Source organism: Colius striatus, chromosome 1 (genome assembly GCF_028858725.1).
Source record: "Colius striatus isolate bColStr4 chromosome 1, bColStr4.1.hap1, whole genome shotgun sequence".
Lineage (NCBI taxonomy): Eukaryota > Metazoa > Chordata > Aves > Coliiformes > Coliidae > Colius > Colius striatus.
This window is the reverse complement of record NC_084759.1, coordinates 113,974,631-114,001,079: the sequence shown is the minus strand read 5'-3', so window position 1 is coordinate 114,001,079 and position 26,449 is coordinate 113,974,631. Positions and strand designations below refer to the sequence as shown.

General features: G+C 37.8%; 1 protein-coding gene across 1 annotated transcript; it reads right to left on the bottom strand.

Moving 5' to 3' along the window:
* Nucleotides 1–2,801: 2,801 nt before the first annotated feature.
* CIP2A (cellular inhibitor of PP2A) lies at nucleotides 2,802–25,874 on the bottom strand. Its single transcript, XM_061988697.1, has 21 exons — nucleotides 25,761–25,874; nucleotides 23,822–23,969; nucleotides 22,393–22,505; nucleotides 20,909–21,003; nucleotides 20,164–20,260; nucleotides 19,311–19,433; nucleotides 19,017–19,162; nucleotides 18,246–18,321; nucleotides 16,928–17,155; nucleotides 16,313–16,472; nucleotides 15,322–15,463; nucleotides 14,455–14,554; nucleotides 13,181–13,299; nucleotides 11,491–11,680; nucleotides 9,631–9,705; nucleotides 9,437–9,547; nucleotides 8,509–8,705; nucleotides 6,829–6,942; nucleotides 4,963–5,045; nucleotides 4,294–4,433; nucleotides 2,802–3,439 (listed from the first exon to the last, which is right to left on the bottom strand). The coding sequence occupies exons 1-21, from the start codon at nucleotides 25,860–25,862 to the stop codon at nucleotides 3,269–3,271; spliced, it is 2,730 nt and encodes a 909-aa protein (XP_061844681.1). The 5' UTR covers nucleotides 25,863–25,874; the 3' UTR covers nucleotides 2,802–3,268.
* Nucleotides 25,875–26,449: the final 575 nt, after the last annotated feature.

Genomic DNA, 26,449 nt, shown 5'->3' with positions numbered 1-26,449 from the left:
CAAAGAAGCCTGGGAGAAAAAGGTTTTTTTTTTTTTCACCTACGTTAAGTTGCATGTGATCTCACAAATACCTCAGCATAGACATTTTGACTACACTCATTTTTAAAAAAAGGCTATACCTTGTTTATAACTGAGATAAACATAGTGACAAGACAATAACAGCATGGGAAGTGGTTCAGGAAATCTTCATGTTCTATCTCCTGTGCAGGCAAGGGTGGTCACCTGCACTTAATTAATAAGTCAGAGTTCAGTTCCACAGCCTGTTTTATCCCAAAGGCAGAAAAGGCTTCACTTCTAGATCCAAACAGCAGACAAGTAAAAAGCTTCCTAATCCCAACAGAAGACAGACTTCACCAGGAAAAAGTGAGTGGTAGGTGCTGCCACTTGGAATCTGTGGTGAAACAGAGGTGGAGAAATGCAGAAGTAAAGTGAAAGCCTAAAATAAACCACTAGCAGTGAAGTTGAAAAAGATCAAAGAATCAAAATCAAGACCAAAGAGAAGGGGAGTGGTAAAATGAAGACAATATACAACAAATGCATGGAAGAGCTTCAACTCTAAACTGTTTGCTATCTCTATCCCCAAAAAGTACACAAAAAATCAATTACCACAGAAAACACACTACCAAAACACTGTTTTTACAGGAGGACTGAAATAATGTACAAAACTACACAGAACCACACACTGAACAGGAAACTTTTTCCAATTAGGGAGAACAAAAGGCAGATAAATTCAGATAAGATGTGCTAGAGTGCTCGATGTTGAGACATGAGGTTGCTCTGAAGTAAGACAGCTCGAGAGTCTCTGCACTTACAGAACAGGCAATTGACAACCTGACATAACAGAGATAATTAAAAATCGACTCTATTGAAGAGCTATTTGTTGTGCTGGTGCCAGCTCCTCTCTGCACTAAATAAAGGAGCCTGTGGGGAAAGAAAAAAAAAACCCCACAGCACATTGAATATAGCACATAACAAGAATATTAAAATTCCACAGGGAACCTTATTACAGATGTATTTTGAACACTGATAATACCAAGATGCCTAAAAGCAAAACCCCAGAGCACAGCTGTGTGAATTAAGTGTAAAAATCTACAGGTTGTTCTACAGTGAGAAGAGCAATAGGTTTTGAACAAAATTTTAAACAGACATCAATTTCTTAGCTAGTTCCATTAGCCACTATTCATTACCAACTAAAAAAGCACTGCCAGGAAAGAAAACAGAAATGCTGTCAAAGCAGCCTGATGCGTCCATACATTTATTTGCTAGGCAACCCAAAGTTCTGCAACATTTGTCCTAGAACAGGTTACTGAAGCAGCACATTTTTACAGAGGAAAAGGAAAAATAAAATAAAAAAAATAATTAAAAAAATCAATATTTATACACCATGCTTAGTACTGTGGATTCTATCATGTGAACTCCAAAAGAAAAAAAATTGTTCACCGTTTTCTGGGGACATGAATCTTACTGGTTCATAATCTTACTCTGGTGAGCAGCTTGATTTTTTGCCTTCCCCTTCCACTATTTGAAAACAGACAGACCAGTATTTATCAGTTTAATTAGTAAAATGCTTGACATTTCCTACTAGTATTTCTTTACATGAGCAGCTTCTGTCAGAAAAGAAGAAAAAAAAAGACCAAAAAATGATGCCCATTCACTTACCCGTTCCTCGTTACCATGAGACTTAAACAGAAATTAACTCATGTCTGCAAATTTACTTTGACACTCAAATCCATTAGACTGAAGAAAAAATCATGGGTAATGAAGCTTTCTTTCCTAACTGAATTTACAAAACTCTAAGTAAAACCTCTCACTTCAGCAATTCTGATAATACACCTTTTTTTTTTACCTTCTTAAGCATTAACTGCATTTTATGCAAAAACGCAACCAAACTGTACGCACTGCACAATGTTGGCAGTCGTCTCTAAAATATCTTAACAGAATACATAAAACACAATAAATAGAACATTTTTTTTTATTACTCTGGTCTTCACAGAGACGAGAACAATGTTTATAAGTCTTACCTGTGGTTAAGTTTTAAAAGCTATATTTCAGTAAGAGGTTAAAATAGATACAATTAATCTGATGTATAATTGCAACAGAATGTACAAGGCTGCCCTTAGACATGAGTTGAACAGATTCAGTAAGACACACCTTTTACACAAATGAAAAACAAGGAATCTCAGGTATTTTTAAATCTAGCCATTACAAATTAGATACAAATAATGGCAATAATGCTACGGGAGAAAAAAATAGATCATACAAAAGTCTGGATATGGAAAACCATAGGTACTAATGAAATAGTTCTGTCAACTGCTAAGACATATTTTTCATGTAAACTAAGGACAGGAAAGTGTTCCTTGACTCAAAACTGTGCATCAAATCCTAGTATTAGTCTTCCATATGAAAGTAAAAAAGAATTGCTTAAATAGTTATACTGTAAGCAATGTATGAAATCCTGTTGGTGTACAGCAGAGAACGCCAATGCTGACAATAGCTAGCATGTACTAGATAGGTTTGTCAAAAAAGTGCAGATCTTTTTAAAGCATAAATTGTTGTAGGATTAGGGAAGTGTTATCTAGTATTTAAGAAATATTTGTACATTCATGTGTTCCATTTTAGCATGCTTTCCCTAATTGATTCTACTTACTGAAAAAATCATTCAAATGTGATGTTCTACTGCTCGAATTCCTATCTCCTCATAAACGCCTCCACATATTCACTACACAAAGCACTTGCACCAATATGCTGATAAATACAGCTTTCAATGTTCTAATTGATATAATCCATTTTATTTATGTTTGAACCTTAGACATTAGGAAGCAACACTGTACAAATAATAATGGTATTCAGAAGAGTCAAAATTAACAGGATTAAATTATAAAAGTGCTTGATCTCTGAAGCACACTGCTTGCCAGTCAGACACTAGAAGAATATACAGACAAAAAAAAGTTCACCCTGGCTCCTTACTTTGCTTTATATTTCCCTATATATATTTGGGTAGGTTAGTCACCAGTAAAACTTGCATTCAGCTTGCAATACAAATGGCTATAGTTCTATCAAGATCATCAGAAGACCTATTTGCTATACAGTAGCTAATTTTTTTTAGAACAAAGCTTCCACAATTACAACCTTTTTTCCTCAATCAATAGTCAGGCCACTTTAATTTTAGGGTTTGTTAAGTCCGATAGTATGCTATAGCTTCAGGTTTTAAAATCTTTACATATACTCACACATATGTATAAAATACAAAAAGCTTAACAACAGAGCCCTACAAACTGAGGTTCACTGTTTCTGCACTTAACTTGCCACCACTTAGGCTATGAATCATGGCAATCATATTGGAATGTTTGTTTAATTCTTCCTTCTGTAGTTTTAAAAGCGCTTCTTTTTCTTCCAAGCGTCCTTCCAACTGAGACTTTTGAACTTCCAGAGAAGATGCCTGCAGAAAACAAACAAAACATTATCATTTCCTCCATTAACTGAAAAACATAGACAATTCAGTGAAAGCCGAGTGGCCTGGTGGCGAATTTAAAAAGCTGTTTCAAAATTACGAGCTTGCTTTAGAAATCTCTCAGCTCTACATTCAGTGCACACAAATGATTACAACTACTGGCATACTTCAAAATGTTAGATACCATGGGAAAGCTCCCATGTTATCACTGTCCTATTTAACTGTGAACACTTCTGCTGCTTAAGCCATGAACTTTTCATTTAAAGGCCCACTCCAGAAAATATTTACCAAGAACAAGGGAAATATTTGCTCTACACTGGGTAATATTCCCTGGAGAGATTAGGCTTTGTTTCTAGAGAATGCAAATACAGAAAATGCACTTCCCAGACTGTAGACTTCACATCTGCTGATCACGCTGCATCAGATGCATTTGGTGTGTACATATGTAGCATACATACCTTCATTTAGGACACAAGGAAAGGGAGAAAGTAAGTCAATCCATGTTTTATAGTAGTAAAAGATACTGAAGAGGAATGGGCTATATTCTCTTTTCAAATATTGTACTAAAGGTTTTGAGTTGATTTTTTTTCCCTCTAAACATTATATACTTGTACACCACGACTCATTAGAGCCTGACCTTGGCTTCTCTGGAATTCAAGCTCAGCTACTTAAAACTCAAAAAGTATACAATTAAAGTTGAGGGAATTTGCTCTTGTCCACTACACAGATTGCTTTATCTTGTTTAGCTACTTCACCACTGAAATATTGATCTATCTACTCTATCAGTTAAATAATTATCTAAAATTCCAGTCTCTACAATGCAGGTGCAAATAATTGCTTACCTTGATACTCAGTTCCTTCCTTGCTTGCTCCGTTTTACTTAGTTCCTTTCTAAGAATATCTATAGCTTGCTCCATATTTGTTTTTTCTTTCTGATGAGCTTTCAGTTTTTCTTCCAGGACTTTTATTTGCTGTTGCAAGGCTTAAGAAAATGAACACATTAAAAGATGGGTTGCCAAACTTAGAAAAGAGGTACTGCATTGCCTGGGAAACAAGTACTTTATTTTTTAGACTCAACACGGCTGCTAATTATTGAATTACTGAGTAGTGCCACCTACTGCTAACTTTTAGTGGTTGTTTCAGGTCATTTGCAGAACAGTTAAATTAAGCTCTTGTAGTTTGCAGTTCCTACAGAAAACAGTTCCAGTGGACATGTTGTAAAAAGATCCTGAAGGGACATAAGATGCTGTGCAGTGATTCAGTCAAGTCCACTCAGCCTAGGAAATCAATTTGATGTATCATTTAAAAAAAAAAACCAAAAAATAAACCCCTGTATTTGTTCATTTGTTTCATTCAACTGTTATGTATCTCTAGCTAACTGTTATATATCTCTAGCTAACTGTGATTTACAGGTTACTTAGATACAGCTGCTTATCTAGAGCCCATAACAACAACATCTAGTTGATCTAGTTAGATCTTCAGGTTCAGTGACCTTTAGGTAAGTGACTTACCCACCACTTTGCCATCTCTCTCTTGCAGCTGTTGCTGTAATTGTTTTCTGTGATCTTCAGTTTCTGCCAACTGTGCAGCAGTTCTAAAATTGCAGAGAAAAAATTTAATGATCAAAATGAAATATGCCATCATTTCTGTCCTAAGAAGCTAGAATGATTTTTGTATTGTCTCCAGTTGCTGCCAGGTGCTTCAATTCAAACCTAGGAACTTGAAAGGTGAAAGCACAGACAGATTTTATTTCCTTCCCCCTGCCCCCTATGAAGCAGTCATTTCCCTCTCCTTAATGATGGAGACACAGTAGAAAATAGTGAAAAGCTTCATACCTGGAGCTTAAACATCAGAAACTGTTGCTTTTGATTACAACCACAAAGCATTCATTCAAAATACCATGACAGAACTGAAACTGCCATTCAACCTGAGTCAAAATTCACTGCCGTCAGTGATGTTGGGGTTTTAGCTTAGTATGATCCTGAATCAACAATACCATCTATAAAATGTGTTTCAAGTGCTACCCATGCAAGAACATCTGTGCATAAAGGTTTTCCAATACCATTCTGAAAACCTTCCAAGATTATCACCATCACTCAGCAAAAAATCATTTGTAAGATATGGCCATAGCCCATACATAGGTCTGCTTCAGTCTTTGCTAGTTAGGATGTTTAGTTTCCACAACCATTTAATGTATACTTCGTGTCATCTACCAGCATCATAGCTATAACCTGAGTACATCACACTCTGTGAAGCCAGTTTCCACTATTAGCTAGCCTAATTTATAAGGCATATTCTATCTGCCACTTGTTTTGCCTAAATGGCATCTCCTGTCATTCATGTTTACTCATTTATCTACTTCCCATCTAAAAGTTTCTAAGCTGAAGACGCTAGCAAGGGGAGATGAGCGTATTTCCACTATCTCCATTTTATTTGTGGCAGTTCAAGAATATCTACATAGCAACTATTCCCCTAACATGACTTTAAAAAGAGACAGCTTTCATCAGAGTATCTCCCTGATTACACTGAGATGCATGTTGCACCAGCGAAAGTAAGTGTCCAAATTTCTTCAGCAGCAAACTAATGTATCAGTATGAATATTTTTCTATTTGAATCAGGGCTCAAGGTAGTGATTTTGACTGCTCTAAGTATTGATGGGAACTTTGCAAGTAAAACCAAGAACAACTAACAACTACTAAACTGAATACATGGCCTGCCTATGTGCATGTTTTAAAAGGTATCCTGCAAAAGTAAGCATTAAATATTTTTTTTTCAAAGAATCATCCTATTTCCTCAGTTAAATTGGTGAAAGGTACATCAGACCTCTAATTTTAAGTCATTAAAAAAGGAAAAAAAAAATTAGAAGACATTAGTAATGTTAGTTTTATGTGTGTGGAATGTTTTATACCACAGACAGAATAACAACTATCACTATTTCTAATGCAATTTTAACATATGTTAAGTTTAGTAGGGTTGGAGCTTTTTCTAATCCAACAACATTACAGAGAAACCTTACAGAATGATAACCACATTTAAGTATTCAACAATAAACAAAAAGACATCTCTTCCAGCCCCCCAAATGCACCCAAGAACTGGATTGTCTTTACTGCCCTTTTTAATTCCTACTGCCTAATTCGAAAGTCTGTGGGTATTCCTCCCTGCCCACAACAAATATGGTGGTTTATTTGTTTGCTCCTAAAATCAATACCATGGATTTTCATTTAACATATATAAAGCAACCCCAAAACATCTTTTGCTTCCTCTAACTCAACTTCTCAGGTGTGACTTAAAGCACAAATGCAAAACTGAGACTAAAAGTCTTATTTAGTTTTACTGTCTATCTTTAATTTGCTTTAAAAAGACTAAATTGAACTTACCTGTCATTCTGCTGCTTAAGTGATTCATTTAGTTTCTTCGTTACTTCCACTTGTTTATTCAGTGAATTACATGTACTCTGTAGATCTTTATATTGTCTTTCAGTTGTTTCATACCTAAACAAATTAGGAGGTGAAGACTATAAGTGCTTTTGAAGAGCTTTTACTGTCATACTTTGTAAAATAAAAATACCTGACAGTATCTGTGCAATCATCCCATTCAAGCTAACAACAAGGTGTTGAGGGGGTTCAGCTGAGGATTTTTTGGTGGCAGTTTGTTGTTTGGAGGTTGATGAACATACTTGGAGGAAGGCAAAAAAAAATGAACAAGCCAAGCTGCAGTGGCTCTCTTACACATCCTTAATTATTAATCAACAGGAAGCAATCTTCCTCCAGTAGAAAACTCTTAAGAACAGACAAAAATATAGAGATGCCTTTAGAAATCAGCTATTTGCAATCATCTTTTAAGTGACTCAATTTTAAGTCAATCTATGACCTCCAGTTGTTTTGTGATACTAAAAATTGAACATTACTGAAGACAATGTGCATTTAATACAAATTTGATGCAAATCTCATGTCCTATGAAAATGTTTTCCTACTTTTCTACCAAAATGAAAATTCTCTTCCTGATGTCATTTATGACACTGTTTGTAAGGAACTGTACATTTAAAGTGTGCAGATGGTTTAGAAAGCTCATTTTTTTCCTTTATAAACACATAAGGATTGGAAAACTATCTTAGGCCTACTTTAGAGAATTTAGAACTCTCGGATATTGGACTGAAGCTTCTTTACTTCACATATGTCATGACAGTATATAGCTGCAAAAAATTCAAGCAAAAAAGTAGGCACTTCCACAGTGATCATATTAGTTGTTTGAGAATCTCTTAATGGACAAAAGTTTTATATATTTTTCCTCCTTCGACTCTGTTATTGGCAGCAATATACTTTCAAAATCCTCTAATACAATGCTTGCTCCCTTTGTTAAGCAAGCAACTTGCTCTCAGCTTCTTTGCCTTGCTGACACCTAGTGACAAGACCAGCTCTTGTGAGTTGACAAGCCAAAGCTCTTTTCATAAGCCTTTATTCTTCCAAAACACATTCTAGTTTGATAAAGTTTCTATCTTTAGTACTTTGTGTCTCACATGTCCTTTTTAACTTAAGATCTTAAAGAAATTATGCTTATCATTTGAGACACGCAAGGTGCTTCCTTCCTCTCTGCCTCACTTTTACTTAGTTTCAGTCAAATTTACTACAGAAGTGATCAAAGATTCAAGCTTGTGCCTTATGCAGACATACTGTTAACGGCTGTTTCTCCAGGCTATTTATAGCATGTCATCGAGACAGCATATAAGATCAAAGAAAGAAGCTGAGAGTGAGGTCTAATATTCATAGAAACCAAGCATTGTTAATTTTGTTTTAGAGGACAGCGCTCCCTTTTATACAAACTTCATGCTATTTCCTGAACCTGACCTTCAAGATCTACAACTTCAGTTGTTACTCCATTTAAGGCACTCAAGAAGTCGGTATAAGTTAACCTCATTGACAAGCATACAGAAGAAAAACAAATAATTGATTTTTATCTTAAATATGAAGCTGCATGTAATGCTAATATGCTTTGCCCAGTAAAAGGCTTCAACACTCTTGGAATACAAAGTGTGTGCTTAAACATTTTATGAGTCTTACCTCTGCAGAAGATCAACAGAGGATTTTTTCAGCATTTCATGCTCTTCAGCAACTGTTTGTAATTTCCTGTTGTGTTGAAAGAGCTGTTCAATATCAGTCTGTGCTCTTTCAGATTCCTCCTGCTGAGCTTTCAGCAAATCATTAAGTTCTTCATTTTTTCGTTCTGCATCCTTCAACATTGAAGCAAGGGTTCTTGCCTTTGAGTGGAAAGACATCCCCGACAAGAAAAAAAGACCACAATTATAAATAATCCTGTTTCACAAGTAACTTTGTAACAGGCATATTTGAGGTCATAGATCTAACATTCAAATGCCATCAGTTAGATTAAGAAAAGGATTTCTCTCACCTAACATGAACTACAAATTAATGAGTTCACCAAATTCCTTTAGCTTCTTAAAGATAGTGTGAGGAAAAAGGAAAGATGAAAGTAAAAGAGGACACATTTTAGCTATGGAAAATAATCTGAAGCCCAATCTTTGTTATTACAACCCTTAAAAAATAGAAATGATTCTGAGTTTAATACACACATCAAGCTCATACTCACAGAAGTAAGCTTTATTTGAAAGTTTGTCTTTGACAAGTGATTGAAAGGCACAAACAGAAAATGTCTCTTCATACACCAGCAAATTCTAGAGTAAGTGGCTTTATTAATTTTCAATATTACTACCATTAAATTAACACTAATGTTACAATTGACAATCAGGAGAATAGGTTAGTAGCGTTGACTTCCTATAAGGAAAAGGACATTAACAAAAACTGTTCCAAAGAAGAATCCAGAAGAAAACAAGATGTTTATGATGAAAATGAAGACACACCTAGCTTGCAAGCACAGCTAAGCAGTACACAGTTTCCGCTCATGTAATCACAGTTAAAGCTACCCAACTCAAGCTCCACCTCAAAGTCCCAGAGGGGAGCTCCTGCTACTTACCTCAGTCTCAGCCTGGGCTCTCTGACATCGGTACTGAGCCATCAGTCTCTCAGCTTGAACCAGAGCTAGTGCCTTTGCTTCCAAAAGGTCTTGCAGCCTAGTTTCTTTAGACTGTATATAGGAAGAACATCTTTCATTAACCTTTGCTGAATGCACAGACAGCAACATACTTAAACATATTAGGTTGTACTCACTGCTAGTGCCGACAGCTTCTGCTCATAGACATCCATTATGTCAGATATCCTCATATCACTGAGCGGCTCCTTCATCTGTGGACATGTTTTCCAATTACTGCTACTGGAAATTGCTATTAACTTAGATATGTAATGTGTGCCTAAAGAGCTCGGTAGTTTTACAAACTTCAACTGTCCACTGGGTTCGAGTTCTTAATTTTTATATATGAGACTGTCTGCTCAAATGCATCTACTTGACTTGTGGAAAGTTTGTGAATAATTGAACTATTTAGGCTGAATAGGATTTACCTGCAGAAGACTATCAGTCCAGCACTATGAAAAGGTAACATCACCACCTAAAATGGTTACCCTTAGTCTAATCTTTCCTGGAGTCCCCTCACAGGGCACCTTAAGTAACTTATCCTGACATTAACAGCACAGAATGCATGTGGCTAAAAATACTTTTTCATACTCCATGGCTTTCTCAACATACAGATTAACAGAAAAGTCTCAGAAAGTTGATCTGAAAGGATACTATCTAGAGCAGAACTGACTGTGTTAACCCATTGACTTACTAGAGGAAATTTACCATATATTGCACAAGTCAGTAACTGTTTGTTGAAATACATGCCCAAGTCAAGTGAGAATGGTACTTGGTCACCACAGGATATTTTTTCTTAGTCAGTGCTTCTCTAACACCAGTTTAAGCAGGAGTTCATTTATGCTGATGCATGACCAAGTGCAAGCTATACCAGCTGTTAATGCAAGGAACACCTACTGAAAAGCTACCATCTCTACACCATATTGAACCATCATGTAAGATTATTTTTGCATATTAACAGTAGCTCCTGTATAGCTCCAGTTCTCAGCTCATTTTCCCATCCCTAAAGTAGGAAACAAGTAGTTTCTTTTTCTGCTTGCAAACTTGTCATCTCTTATGTCCTTCTAGATATTACTACAGTGAGACAAACTTCTGTGTACAGTAATACTACTAAAAATGTGCCAACAGATTGTCATGTGCAGTCCTGAAAAGGAGGATCAATGGGAGCATCCAGTGGCAGAGTAGGAAGTAAGCCAGTGAAGACTCACTTGACCTCTTCCTGTATTATTTTAACAGCTGACTGGAACTGGTAGCTTGCTGAGTTTCATTCTTATGGATAGAAACAAAGAGAGGGGGTTGTAAAGCTAAGGCTGGAGGCAACACCACTAATCCAGATATCAAGCCATCACCAGGCACTTTCTGTTCATTTTCCCAATTTGCATACTGTTCTTTTAAGCCAAAAGAAAACAGAAAGCAGCTACAAAGCAACTATCTTGCTTTGAACAGAAAAGAGAAGGAGGAAATACAATCAGTACCTGACAGGATGGCCTGCAAAGAAGTACACTGAAAGTGATGCCTATTTGAGAGGCTCATTCACAATGCAAAATGCTGCAGAGGGAAGCAGAACTTTTCTTCTTAAGTAATAATGCCACCTTTCCAAGAAGGCCACAAAAATTAAACTGCAAATGTTAAAGAGTCAGCTACAGGCAAGTAAAGGGAGATATTTCATTTGTATGTTTAGGCATACAAGAGATATATTACACTCTTCTAAAGCAGCATATCATCTCTATTTTATCAGAGTATTTCTTAGGAATCTGAGGGAGTGGCTTGTATTTGTGAGCAAACCCACTGAAGAAAGGGATCTCAATAAGGAGAGAATCATCCCTGCATTCTACTCAGGAGCTCAGCAAAAGGAGCACATTCTAAATAGCAGGAATCTCAACTGAACTCAGCTGATACTTGTGCTATAGCATGACACTCAAATTTTCTTTTCTGTTTGCTCCATCCCCAAGCTCCCAGTGGAAAAGTGTCAAATAAAGTGATAAATAAATTCTACTAACCTCTAGTCCAGAATTAAGTTTTTGTATTAATTCTTGAATATTTGAAGTTGAGGATTCATCGTTTGAAGGACAGGAGGAAGAACACCTCACTGAAGTAATGGTTGAGGGTAACTGCATTTGGATTCTCTTCGATGCGTGCTCCATTTCTTGCTGTCTGTAAGCATTATTGGCTGCAATGTTTTCACCAAGCCTGTAAAAATGTAAAGGCTATTAATAAAAAAAATCTGCTACAAACATAATTGCAAGGATTGAAGAGGAGAATCATTTCATAGTATGATTAACTTCTCTTTCGTTGAAAAGAGAAACAGTCACATTTGCCTTATCACACAACATTATGATGTGGTATCAGATATGTGCCCAAACTGTCCAGAGATACTGAGAGTAGGGGGAAAAAAACCTAATCCCAAAAAGAAAGCTTATCATGGCTAACCTTTAGAAACAAATGGAATATCTCACCAGATAGGTCACAGTGTTCAGCTCTTCTTGTGCAGAACAGATACTCTATCTTTTATTAGCCTGAGAAACAAGTTACTTCACGTGTCATCATTAATCTTAACTAGGTTGCTGTTTGTAAGTAGGAAGATTGAGAAGATAGTAAGGCATAAAAATAAGATTGAATCATTAAAAGGCAGAATTCCACTAATAAACCTTATTTTTTCCTTATCTGTGATGCTATTTTACAATACTTTATCAAGTATCACATATTTCATTTTTTAAGTTTTAACCAAGATCTAAGCACGCAGACAAAACTGCAATCAGTTAATATTTTACAGGGAAGAGAACACAAAAGATTAGACAGAAGTAGTTACAGTACCTACATTCTAGTGTCTCTATGTAACTTGTGGTTGGTGTTTTCAAGGCAGCTACTAATGACATGTTACAAATCAGACCAAATGGTAACTCAAAAGAGCCAATTTTTGAGGCATCAGTCAAAAATCTCTTCCTCTCAATAATTTCCTCCATTGCTAAGTTATCCTAACCCCCAATGAAGTAAATGACCATGATTCACATAGGTCGCCTTCTTTTACTTTTTCCCTTGTATAAGTAGCAATTCAGTCACTATTCCAAGATAAGCTAGTTATATTACAAATTTTTGACTTGGGAAAAGCAGCTCAAATGCCAAAAAGGCATCTGATCTGGAAGCCTTTTCCAACAATTCTCATTTTTTGTTTTATTTCATCTACAGAAGTAAGGACACCATCAAATAGTGTTTCTCAATACTTTTTTCTCCACTTAGACCACCTTAAAGACTAATTGAACTGCCATCTCCCTGTGTCTCATTCTCCTCTTTCTCGGAAGTTACTGCAAAAGGCTAAAAGCAAAGCTTTAAGAACAAGAGTGACATGTCTGACAACATTCAGGAGAGGGAGAAATCTGACAGTCATAATTAGATGGACTCTAAGTTGAAAGTTTCAAGCACAGACTTCAAACAGATGAACACTGAGGGACTGAAGTCAGTCATTATTATGCTTTCTAGGATCTGATGTTAATTGAAGAACATAAATATTTGAACTACTTTGTCTGGCCTCCAAGATCACTGCTGTATCAACTACAGATAAAGAAGAAATGAGACAATTTTTTTTAACCTTTCTGTGTCAGATGAACTGAAAGTAACATGCCAAGAAATGTGAATATCACTAAACCCATAAAAATGTCAAATCCTTCCAGACTACCACAAAAATAAACTTACGTTATGGCAGGAAAATCTGGTAAGGGTGCAGCCTCAAACAATATTCTGAGTCCCACTTGGACTTTCTCTCTGTGTTCTGATGTTAAAGCAAACGTCAAAGGTGTAATCAAGCGTTGATCCTAAAAAGGAAATTGCTTTGGTCAGAACAAGATACAATACTCAACAACAACAACAAACCAAATAGCCCACACATCACAATATCAAGGCCCATAAGCACAGAAATACTTTATCCAAGATGTAAGCTACTTTCTTAAAGTTTGCCCTTCTAAGGTTTCTGAAACTGAAGTAAATGGAAAACAAGTGACTTTTAAAATAGTTTACACTTTAGAATATTTTGAAAAGGGGTTTCCCATTAAAGCATAGGTGAAAAGGCTACTTAAGCTTGTGACCCTTTATGATGGAAATTAAGTCATTCAAGTTTAAGTGCTTAATCATAGAATCTTAAAGGTTGGAAGGGACCTCAAAGATCATCTAGTCCAACCCCACTGCCAGAGCAGGACGACCTAGAGTAGGTCGCAAAGGAACTCATTCAGGTGGGTTTTGAATGTCTCCAGAGAAGGAGAAACCAGAACCTGTCTGGGCAGCCCGTTTCAGTGCTCTTTCACCTTCACAGTGAAGAGGTTTTTCCTTAGGTTTCTTCGGAACCTCTTATGTTCCAGCTTGTACCTGCTGCCCCTTGTCCTATCATTGGACATCACTGAGAAGAGCCTGGCTCTAAGTTTTATAAAGATTTCCTAAGGACTGCAAAACTCTCATTGCTACCCATTAAACTACACAATTCCCATTCTTGGAAGAAATCCCTCCAAAACAGCATGAAGTGTTTGATTGCTTGGATTACTTCTCCATTGGCAAAGTAAACTGTTAAGGTACCATTTGATCAATAATTAATAGAAACTGTTTTGACTATGTAAAGTCACAAATTAGATGTATACATTTAATAATAGCCAACCGCACAAATAGTTATACGGTTGTGCCAAGTTTTTTCTTGTTTGCTACCTTTAAACCAGAGCCATAATGCAGTCTTAAAATGGTAATTTGATGCATGATTTCACATGCATTACTGAAATAAACGATCGGAGTAAAAGCAAACTGCTCTTACTTCAGAACAACTAACAGTGAAACAGCCTTTAAGAATTGTGCCCAGGGGACTACATTTTCCAAGAAGTTTTCTAGCGCTTCAGAGATAAGCATGCAAAACATTTAGAACTAAAAATACTGTGGTACAGTGATGCTTCCCTTCATAGATATATTTCTCAGACATTTTAAAATCATACCTGTAAAATTTTGTAGAAGCTGACCTCCATACCAGGTACATCCTGCTTCACTCTGCTCATAAGATCAAGTGTTTTCAAAATAATATCAGCAGTAAGTTCGCTTTTAAACAAATAGAAAAGCAAAGTGTGTGTGAAAAAAAAAGGGAGAGCAAGCTTTGTCAAACCAGCACTGCTAAATTAATGCAATCACTTGTAAAAATTAATAAGTACCTTCCTAAAGAAATGAAATGTCTTTAGCAAGGCAACAATGTCACCCTCAAGAGCGATCACTGAGTTCTTTGGACATGCTGCTGAGTTTCCTCAGCATGTGAAGGGTGGCAACAGTGTAGATCAAAAAAACCACTTTCAAGTTGAAAATGAGGAGGGTTTAATTGTAGGTCCAATTACATTCCATTGTTTTTTGGACAGATAACTCTTAGTTATATTGACATTCAGGTTAATGACACAGTGCTGAAGGAATTGATATTCCATTTGCAGTGCAGTTAATTCCCTCCTATATTGATGTATGATATTTTTGAACTCTAGTTGCATAAAATCAAAATGAAAAAGTAGGTACCAAAGGCAGTTCCAGTAAGCTTTAACTTGGAGAAGCTTGAACTACTATACAAGGTTTAAGGTCACTGTTCCACGTAAGCAGAGCTCCACTGTACGCCAAGAACAGTATCTGAATATTTAAGCTAGGTTTTACTTATGCAAGTGACCAGCAACATTACCTTCTATTGTCACAAAATACTAAGTTTTATTTTAAACATTGATTTACATGCATTTAAATGGTACTTTCAACTATAATATGATTCCATTGGAACAATAACAGGGCTCGTATGTGAGTGTTGCAAAATTAGATTTAAAATAAATTTGTGTGCTCACCACATTTTTGAGTCCACCACTTTTGTTCCAAAACCAGTATCAATCCCACTGCAGGTAAATTGGTGTTCTATTAGAGACGTGCATTGTCTGGCAGTCAGTACCTTCAAGGTATGCATTTTCAGTATGTCATCTCTGCAGAGCAGTAGACTGAGTTAAGAATAAACTTACTATACCTATGCTTAGGTATTGGCACCGAAAGGCAACATTTTGTAATAATAAAGGATACAAAAGTTACTCTATCAAAACACAAGAGCCTCCAAAAATGCTTTTAAAACCCAATTACATAAACCACTTAAGTCAGGCTTGACTCACAAGCCAAGTAAGTTTCACTTTTCAATTAAAACACACATTTACTTGGAAACAGCTGAGGGAAACCACAATAAAATGAGTGGCGTAAAGAAAGATGATGAGCAAAAGGCAGCGAACAATCAGTCCCTAATGCAAGAAATAGTTATCTAGGAGTGACCTAGCCAAGAGGCTTCTTCAGAGAACTCAATTTAGATGAAGGACTACATCCCGTAGTCTTATACTCCCTAATATAATGGCACTGTGGACACTAAAGACTCCTCTTGGGGTGTTACACTGTATAACTCCACGTTATTTTTCCTTGTTTCACTGACCTCAATTTGAGTAATTTGGCCGAGAGCTGCCCTTGACTTAGCTAAGTGAAAATATCACATTGATCAAGATGGACATGCAAATTCCTCTCGCAATTCCAATAGAAAATGCTCATCTTACTTTTGGCCTGCAAAGTGATTCTACAGTGTTGAATAACCATCACTTTTTATTCTGCAATGTATTACAAAATAATTTCATGGTAATTTGAAAACTACTTAAAGTCTTTCAAGATGGCAGTCCTAAGTCAAATCTGGGCAGTTACTGTAATTGAAAGCTAGTAAAATGACCCAAGATGGACATTTCTTCTAACATCTTTAAAGAGATGATGGAGGAATAATAAATTGACTGCCAACAGGCACATAAAAAAGGATATTAGTCAGGACATCAATAGCCTTGACCATTCTTTCACACTTTTTCTTCACTAATAGCTCATCCACAATCTGTTCTGGCATCTGAAGATGATCAAGAAGAACAGGCAGCAAAAGATCCACAAAGTGTTCAGCTGAGGTGCCGTTCCCACTCTTAATAATATCCTGTAATAAAACCATTTTATGTCAATATTTAAAACTACAGGACAAGGAAGCCAAGCCTACTCTCTAGCTTTCCCAGCCTCTTGCTATTTCAAGTCTAAGACTGGTGATCAGTATAATATTGGAGAACCAAATTTAACAAAGTTTAACAGAAAAAGCAAAAACTTCCTCACTTCGTCAAGTCCCAGAATGCAATTCTTTGATAGCTTTCTATCCACCTCATGACTTCATGAGCTGACCTACCTTCCACTTTCAACAGTTATATTTCTAAAATACAGCATATCTTTAAAAGAAAAGTTGTTTTACAGACTATAGAATTCTAGAACAGGAAGAACTTTATTTCAAGTACATTTTTTGTGTGCTATTTTTTCAAGTAAGATGCTAATAGTTGTTTAAATAATGCTTAAAAAAATATGGCTGGTAAGAAGCTCTTTAAACTCAGTTATCTGTCTTGGTACCTCAAAAATCTCTTTGAATAGTTGCAATGCTAGAACTGAACAGTCTTCAGAGCCTTCCAATGGTTGGTTTGACAAGTGCACCAATGCAACAGATGGTTCAAAAGTCTTCGAGCGAGTCATAAGTCTGGTATTTCCAGAGACTGGCAAGCCAGATGGTTCCAGTATTGCCTGCCGCAGGGTATGACGCAGCTCTATCACAGAACAGAAGGCAAGCAGCAGCTCTAAGATCTGTGTGAAGTGAATGAGAGTTCAAACTCTTTTAAATCAAGTATTTAGACACAAATTTCAACTCCAATAGCACAAGTCTAAAGAGGTATGTAAGTCCTTTAAGCACTTTTAAGTTTTCTGAAGAATATTTGTTTTTCCTTAAAGCCAAAACAGCAGCAGAAATGGTGCATTAGACTGGTGAAGGCTTGTGCCAGTACTCAAGGTATTGCTTTCCCTTGTTTTTTTTTAAAAGCATGACTGCTGTAATCTAATAAGCAGTAGAAACATGTATACACTCAGAATGAAGAAAGCTATGGAAGGAAGGATATTCTTACACAAACTGATGCACATGTGCATCCTCTGAGAAGAAAAAAAGCACCTTGGAAAGCCCCTTGACAGCATGTTTTTCTAAATAAAACCAATAAACAACAACAGCAACAAAATCATATACACAGAAACATTAGCATTTATGATTTCCTACAATGTGAAACACATTCATAAAAAAAGCTTAAGACTTATTTCACAGATGAATTTAGCCCAAATATTTTAATATTTTAGACTTCAGCAACAGATAGCCAATATTTCATTTATCTAAAGTGGTAGTGAGACAAAGCTGAATGCAACAGTTAACTACTTTACCATATGTGGCATCAATTTGTTCAACTAACTTGAAAGAACTTATTTCTAAATCTTTGAAATTAGCATCATGGTTCTAAGATGATCAATCAGTTCAAAGTCTGAGTAGTATTAACTCAAATTTTAACCAGCAAAGTGCGGTATGCGATGCATTTCTGGTAGATCCCCCAATTTCCCATTAGCCAAAGCACAGTAAGTATTTATGTTGGCTTTTTTACTTTTATGTCTCTTGCCTGAACACAGACACAATCTGGTGAAAAAACCCCAACAAAACAATCATTAAAAATTGTACCTGACAGTCTTTTGAACAACCAGAAAATATAAATTTGATGAATGCCACAGGTCACTAAAGAGTCCTGAATTCAGTGTATTTTATTATCAACCCTTGTACACAATGAAACTATTCATGACTATGGAAGCAGAACAAGATTAGGAGTTGTACCTCCTTGGCCTTAAACTGAAAAAGTATAAATACCTTAGATGATGAATTGGGATCCTTTCCATGAAGGAGCTCTAATACTTGACCAAGGCATGAGCTAAAGTGCTCGTATCTACAGTATACATTGAGAAGAAAAAAAAAAAAGGAGTTTCACTACACTCAGAAGTTTATATAAAGTGATTAATGCCAGTGTCTTGTTCTCATTCTTACCCCCATAGACTTCAAGTATAACAAAAGTTTTGATAGTGTGATTTCTATTTAAAATAGAGTAACCTTTAAAAATATTCTAAAAAGAAAATTCCTTAAGTCAGGATTTTTCAGGTAGTTTTATTGCTAGTTTTAGACTGAAATTTGGCACCTCAGTTCTGCTAGCTGAATTTGCATAACCACTAGTCAAGCTCTCCATGGAACTACTCTGTAATGTCCTCCAGCAAAATTATTACTACTTCAACGATACTATTCTACCTCAAGATAATACAGACCCATAAAAGACAAGATCGCTACTCATCAAGTTGTCTGACTACTGATACTGTCCAGACAAAGAATTACTAAACACACTACTAAATATTCCTTCAGCAAAAATGAAAAAAAACTAGATTTTGATTTATGTTTCTCTATGAAACTAATATGGCAAGAATCTTTTAGTTTCAGGTACAGCTGTTATAATTGACTAGTGACACCTGAAAAAACGGATAAGAATTTTAGTTTCCCCTCAGTGCTTTGTTCTGAATACAAACAGCACACAGCAAAGAAATTGAACAAGAGCTTAACAAAAATATCCTGTATCTTTAAGAAGTGAAGCCTTACCTGGTAAGATAATGTGCAACTTTAGGGTTCTTCAGAAGATCCATGAGTAGATCAACAGAGTATTTTCTTGTTAGAGTACCATCTCCATTCACAACAATATTGAATATTAACTGAAACGTCTGGTGGATATTTCGAGCGTGAAAGAGCTGAAAGGAAGAAGTCATGTATGGGCACATACTTATTTTGCTGAGTCTCTTGCTTATAAAAGCTATCTGGAGCTAGAATTGTGTATTGTGACTAAAACTTAAGCTTTATTTACCACTTAAGTAGAACAAACTTCAAAGTATCACTTACTTTTTCTCCTACTTCTTCATTTAAAGTAAGGCTTGATAATACTGAAAGTGCAAACACAACCATAGTCAAACTACTATGGGCCAGGAAACTTATTAAGGTACGGTAGAAACTCTTCACATTATTCTAAAGCAAAAAGGAAAAACACATGCATTAAAACTTTCATTCTGTTCTATAAAAACATCAATGTAAAGCTTGTACATATGCATAAACCAGCCATACAAATAATGAATAATAATACAAAACATTTAGATTGATAACCATTATTTAGGAAACCTTTTTCAACGTTCTACTGCACAGTATCAGCGGTGATATAAATGACTAAATTCTCTGTTCAGTCTATATAAGCAAAAAACCAAAACAAAACCAAAACACAAGCCAAGTTAGAAATTCCATCATTATTTTAAAGAAAGATGAGAAAGTCATTTTGCTGAAGTGTCTAACACAAAATAACCGTTGAAAATTGACCCCATCCTTTCTCTGCTCAGTGACTGAATCTGACAATATTTCCTCCTTTTCCTTACGTCCCAACTCTCTCTCCAAGGTAAAGAGTATAATATTCACTTACATTCACCTTTTATTTGCAGAGAACAGCTGCAGAAGCTGAATGCATGTCACAAGATAGTGCAACAACATCACAACGCAGAGACAGAAGATGAATACCCAACTTCCTGTCCTACTGTTTACTTTCTCCAACATGGGAGAAACAACCACCAACTCTGCAGAACAAGCAGGTCAGGGTTATTACTGCCAGCAAAGAAAGTACAGAAGAAATACTAAGGTAATTCCCCAAAGTCAAGTAATTCTGTTGCCTTCAAACCAGAGAATCATGATACAATAAAAAAACACCCCTTACCAAAGATTTTATCTGAGTTTGAATAGATAAGTTGTGCCGACAGAGATTTGCCAGGAGTCCTAAACATGGTATCGTTAACTCGTCTTCAGTGGACTGGCTTCAAAAGAAAATTTCAGAGGAAAGTCCAGAGTTTAAACAAAGATCTTTTTATTAAAGCACCAAGAATTTCATTATGAGAAATTGTAGGGCAGAGGATGAGGTAGTTGGGGACCTTATTTTGTTTTGGGTTTTTCTTTTTGTTTTTTTATTAGAAACCATTCCACCAAACAAAGCAAATTGCAGATTGCAATCTCTATGGTGTGGGCAACTTTTAATTGTGTACATGTGGAAAAACATAGTATCAGAGATCACTGTTATCAAAAGTCACTTATTGAAGGCGCTTTTAACAACCGCTAGGCTTCTTAAAGACATTTACACAAAATTTGTATTAATCTAAGAATCCTGCTCCTAATGACAGCCATGAATTTTCTCCTGGCTTTTCTCTTTGATAGGTCCCTGCTCCCAGGGATGTGGAGGTGGGCTAAGAGGCCAGTTAATATGTAATCACTCAAAGTCCCACGATCACTGTATTTGACAATCTGTAACAACATGGTTTTAAAAGAAAAGTCTGTTAACTTCAGAGCAAAAATGTCCCAGCTTGCTCTGCAGACCAGGTTAGTGCAATATACTAGGAGCTTTCAGAAAGTTCAGAAAGAATTTTAGTTAAATATTTCTCATAAGCAAACACAACTAAGTGCACACTTACATATGCTGTATTAGAAATGAAATTAATTCTTCAACGTTGGCACCAGTGGAAAAGACTGGAACATTGTAGGTTAGTCTCTGCAGCAACTGAATACTCTGAGGAAATAAAAAGCTATTCACATGTCTTTCCTACAGCACATCACTGAAGAGTATTAAAAGTTAAAAGTTGAAAGTGAAAGGACAAATAACAAGACACCACACTGAATTAACTTTCACACTCTAATATTAACGTAACATTTGAACGAGCTGCTGCAGGATATTGAGTAATGTCATACCACACTGATGTAAAAGCCCAAAGAGATGAGTAAGGTTTTACTTTGTTACAGAAGTTACCTTTCTAGCCCATTCAAATCTCCACTTTGCCTTGCCAGCAAAGTTCTCTAATTTATGAGTGAAAGAGGGGCTTTGTCCTATCAAATGATCTAGAAGTTTCACCAAAATCCAAAAAGTGATTTGCAACCTCTTGGGGAAAGTATACTTGTAGGAAAATAGGTTTGCTGTGAAGACTGTCAGCATATCTAATGGTAGAAAAATCCTTCATAAAGCATTCTTTTGGCATGTAACTGAGTTAATATGAAGCGAATATAATCAGACATGACAAAATTCACAGCACAGAATAGCAGCTGAAACAAAATCTCACTATATAAATATCTAATACAAGAGCTTAAAGATCTTATAATCTGATCTACTTGGTGACTACAAAATTCCTCCCACTGATCACCAAGTGGTGTGGATCCCCCAGTCTTCTTGCACTCCAAGTGCTTTGCAAAACAGCCAAACTGTGAGAAAAGTGTTCTTTACAAGATGAGGCAAGGTGATATTTTTATTTAGTTGCTGGTTTTCATGGAATCATAGAATGGTAGGGATTGGGAGGGACCTTTAGAGATCATCCAGTACAACCCCCTGCTAAAGTCGGTCCACCTAGATCAGATTGCGCAAGAATGCCTCCAGGTGGGTTTTGAAGACCTCCAGAGAAGAAGACTCCACATCCTCCCTGGGTAGCCCGTGCCAGAGCTCTCTCACCCTCACAGTGAAATAGTTTTTCCTGGAATGGGTGATGGAGTACTGAAACAGGCTGCCCAGATGAGTTGTTGAGTCTCCTTCTCTGGGGACGTTGAAAACTCACGTCGATGAGTTCCTGTGTGACCTACTCTAGGTGGTCCTGCTCTGGCACGGGGGTTGAACTAGATAATCTTTCGAGGTCCCTTAACATTCTGTGATTCTGTTTAAATGGAACTTTTTGTATTCCAGCTTCTTTCCATTACCCCTTAAATTCAGAATTGTGAGAAGTACAAACAAGAGCTAATACAAAGAACTCTATGCAGCACTGCAGTCCTATCATACCAGCCTCGTACAGCAAATAAAATACACAGCTAAGATCAACACTTTTCCTCAACACTTTATTTCAGGTAGAGTTTTTAAAGAGTTATTATGTGCATACAGTATAATGTATACTATATAATAGTAGCCAAATAATTCTGTTACCTGTAATACGACTGGATCACTGAGATTAGTAGAATTTCGATGAACCACTCCTGCCAGCACACTGGTCAGATTGTAGGTATCCTGAAGAGCTTCTCTAGTCTCATTGTCTAAAGCTAGAATTTAAAACTTATTAACAAAAGAACCTTATTAACAGCAACTGTTGTATTAGGTACCAATCTAAGCAGAAGCCAAAGTCTTTGACCAGTTTTTCATGTATTTTCCACAAATAGGTACAAATAAAACCCAGCTGCTATGCACTTGCATGTCTATCTTACTTCTGAACTGACAGTCAATTGAAACATTAGTACTTTTCCTGAAGACGCTTGGACACTGAAGGAATGGACTACCTCCTAGCTACAAAGTTTAGTTCTGTTTGAGAACTTGAAACCCGCACTTAAAAGGCTTCACAGCTTACAACTAATGACCTTGGTGTCATGCTTCACACTATGATGGGCAAGAAGATGGAAACTGATGACTCCATAGGGTTATCTAGCAACAGTTAAACACAAAAACCTCTTCTGCTTAGGCAGTCCTGAAAAAGGTGTATCAAACATGCATAACAGGTAAAACAATGGATCAGTTGGAGGAGGACTAATTCTTAAAATGTTCCAGACCCCAACAGCTTGGAAAAGATAATTAAGAGCTCCAATTAAAAAATATAATTTCACAGTAAATGTTCCCAAAATCTAAAAGGAAGCTCAGATGCTAAAAACTCCAAGAATCAGAGAAGACAAACAAGGGACACACCACAGATTATTCCTATTTTGAATAACTTCTTATACATGATAAGAAATGAAGCAGTGAAGGCATAAAATTCTTCCCCTTATAGGTGACCTACATATGTACCTTGTAGTGAACACAGAGCTCCTGAAACAATGAAGTCACACTTCTGTGACATGAGGTGGGGAAAGCATCTCCAGCAACAAGAGGCAGTAGAACCTACTTCATAACCAGGAAACTTGATGCACAGGCTTAGGCCACTGCAAAGCAAAAACTGTCATCCAGCAAACACTCCAATGGGAGAAGTAAACTGAAGTGATGACAGTTGTTGGTCATGTGGCTTCTCCCTATCATTGCATTCCCTAGGCAAGTTTCTTCATTTCATTAAAAAAGTAGTGTATTCAAGAGCCAAGAATCAAGGGAAAAAGAATGATTCGCTGTCCAGTGAGGAAACAAATTCTGACAAGCAGGACATTGTCATTGCATGGGGATGACTTGAAATCTGCTTCTCATGGTGATTTAACATCCTAAAAATTGTCTTGCACTTAGTGAGGTGGCTCAGACAAGCACTCCACCACAAGAAACAACACTTCATCTTTCACACCTAATGCTTTTTTCCACAAAGCTCAACACCCACGCCATAAAATCAGCACCTACCTTATCTTCCCCTTCCTAGAACAAAGGTAAAAACTTCAGATGCAAACCTTACCTAGCTGTGATAGTAAAGTAACCACAGACAAGGTTAGAGATGGGTTTATATTGGTGTCCTCGAGGAGCTCTACTAGGCAACTGAGACATTCACTTGGTAAAATCTGGTTTGAAGCAAATAATCGCGTAAGCTTCAGTCCAGAGATAACCTGAAGATGAAAGGATAAAAACAACTTAAATACTTCACTGCAGTTGAGTAATTAAACACAGAGTTCCAGCCACAAAGTTGTATTACATAGATTTTGCCCTGTTTGAGAAACCAAGAATGTAAGTGTCACTCTGACAGGACATTTGTATTCACATTTACTGAAAAAAAAAGTTTTGAAAAAAATATGGCTTTCATTCCTATGACTATGTCCCCTTCAGTCTTGTACCAAGTTTACATTGTGAACATTTATAACATATTTGGGCTTCTTTTGTTTGTTTGCTGAGAGCATTCCTCGTAACAGCATTCTTTTCAATCTCAGAGCCATAAACAGAGCAACACTCTGTATTTCTTCACACATTGAACAGAATTAATACCAGGCTACTGTTCCTACATATGTTTTTTAGGAAAAAAGGTAAGGTTTATTTATTTTGAAAGAACAAACAAACAAATTGCTTCACATAAACATTCATCAATTCTTCAGCGCAATCCAACAGCCTGCTTTTTAAAAGTGTGGACAGGAATCATAGAATGGTAGGGGCTGAAAGAGACCTTTAGAGATCATCTAGTCTAACCCTCCTGCCAAAGCAGGTCCATCCAGATCAGGTCACACAGGAATGCATCCAGGGGCTTTTGAAGACCTCCAGAGGAGACTCCACACCCTCCCTGGGCAGCCTGTGCCAGGGATCCCTCACCCTGAAATAGTTTTTCCTTGAACTTTTTATGTTCCAGTTTCTTTCCATTACTCATTGTCCTGTCACTAGATACAACAGAAAAAAGTGACACCCCAACCACCTGACATCCACCAGACATCTCCTCTTATTTAGACTTATCTAGACAAGAACCTAAAGGCATCACTTGGTAGGAAGGATAAAGAGTAACAGGTAGTGCTTCTCCACACTTTGTGCTTGAGATAAAGAAATAGAACCAGATATCAGAAGTTTATAGGAAAAGATGCTGAAAAAGATACATCTGCACATCCATCCAGGTGCACATTAGTTATAACTGCATAATAGATCAACATAATATTGTTTTACCTGTTTACAATGCATACAGAGAAGAAAGCTAAGCTGAAAGCTAACATTTATATTAATTTTTTAGAAATTAAAACAATAAATTTGGAAAAAGGTACCTTACACATTAAGCAATTCAGGGAATGGGCCAATCTCTCACCACACCAAGTCTGCCCATCACAAGGGCTTTTACACAAAGCTCTACCCGGAGGGGAGATACATGGACAGGCTTACACCTCTGATCATGTGTTGCATGTAACTGGCACACTCCAGATATAAGCCCAGTTCATCATTCGAACTTTGTTTTTGAAAATGCATGACCCATGTGTGTCAGAATTTAAGGCGTATAAGAAACCAGACCCAAACGCCCCTCATGAAGCACACTACCCGCTTTGCCCCTGTGCAGATAAAGATACTGCACTCATCTGCAAACACACGTAAGCACAATAAAAGACAGTGATAAAGAGCACAGCAATAATTGTATTTTGTAAAACTCTAAATGTTTATTCTGTCCGGCTCCCGTGGCGATCGGTCACCGGGCGAGTTTACCCCGTCTCCGGCGTCTGAGCCAAAGAGGAGACAGCGGGCCCGGCCGGGCCTGCACCAACGGGTGCCTTTGGGCACCGGCGAGGCCGGGCCGGGTCCACAGTCTAAGCTGCGGCCGCCCATAGCGATGCCAGCGGAAAGGAGCCGGCCGAGGCCTAGCCCCAAGAAGATCTACCGGTGCCCCAAGCCCGCACACTGGCGACCGCATCGGGGCGCGGAGCCAGTGCGGCGCTCACCTCCAGGCTGCGCTGCAGCAGCGCCGCGTTGGACGGTGTCCTGGCAGCCCGGTACTGCGTGGCGGCCAGTAGCAGGGCCTTCATGCAGCCCAAGGCATCCATAGCGCGGCAGGGGCCCTCTCACGAACGCGACCAAAGAAACACACTCGTATTTCCCGCCGCCGCCGCCATTTTGACGGCAGCGTCCACTGACCACCAGCGACCGCCGGCTCTCCGCGAAGCATGACGGGAGACACCGCCTCCGACATCTTCCTTCCTGGAAGGCCGAAAGGGGGAGGAGCCGGCGGGGGAATCTTGGCTGGGGTGAGTCTGCCTGCTAACGCAGGCTAGAAGTCGTGCGCTGCCGGTGGATGTCGTTCCTTTGCCCCTCTGGGGTTCGGGTTGAGGCCGGGCAGCAGCCGGGCGCCCCTCCTGGCTGGGGCTGCCTATCCTCTGCGGGGGAAGGAGAGGCAACAGAAAGAGAGCCCGAGGAGAGGCTTGCCTGTTCGAGCTAGTGCCCCGTGCAGGAGGCAAGCGGCCAGGTGCAATAGCCCGTTGCGGGCGGGAGGCCGCCGTGGCTCGCAAAAGGCGATGGTGGGGCTCGAACTTAGGACTCCGCGGCGTGACGGCTCCTCTGCCGCCATCGCCAGCAGCGGCGCCCGCATAGCGCCGCCTGCAGGCCACGCCACGCAGCGCCGCGCCGCGTGCCC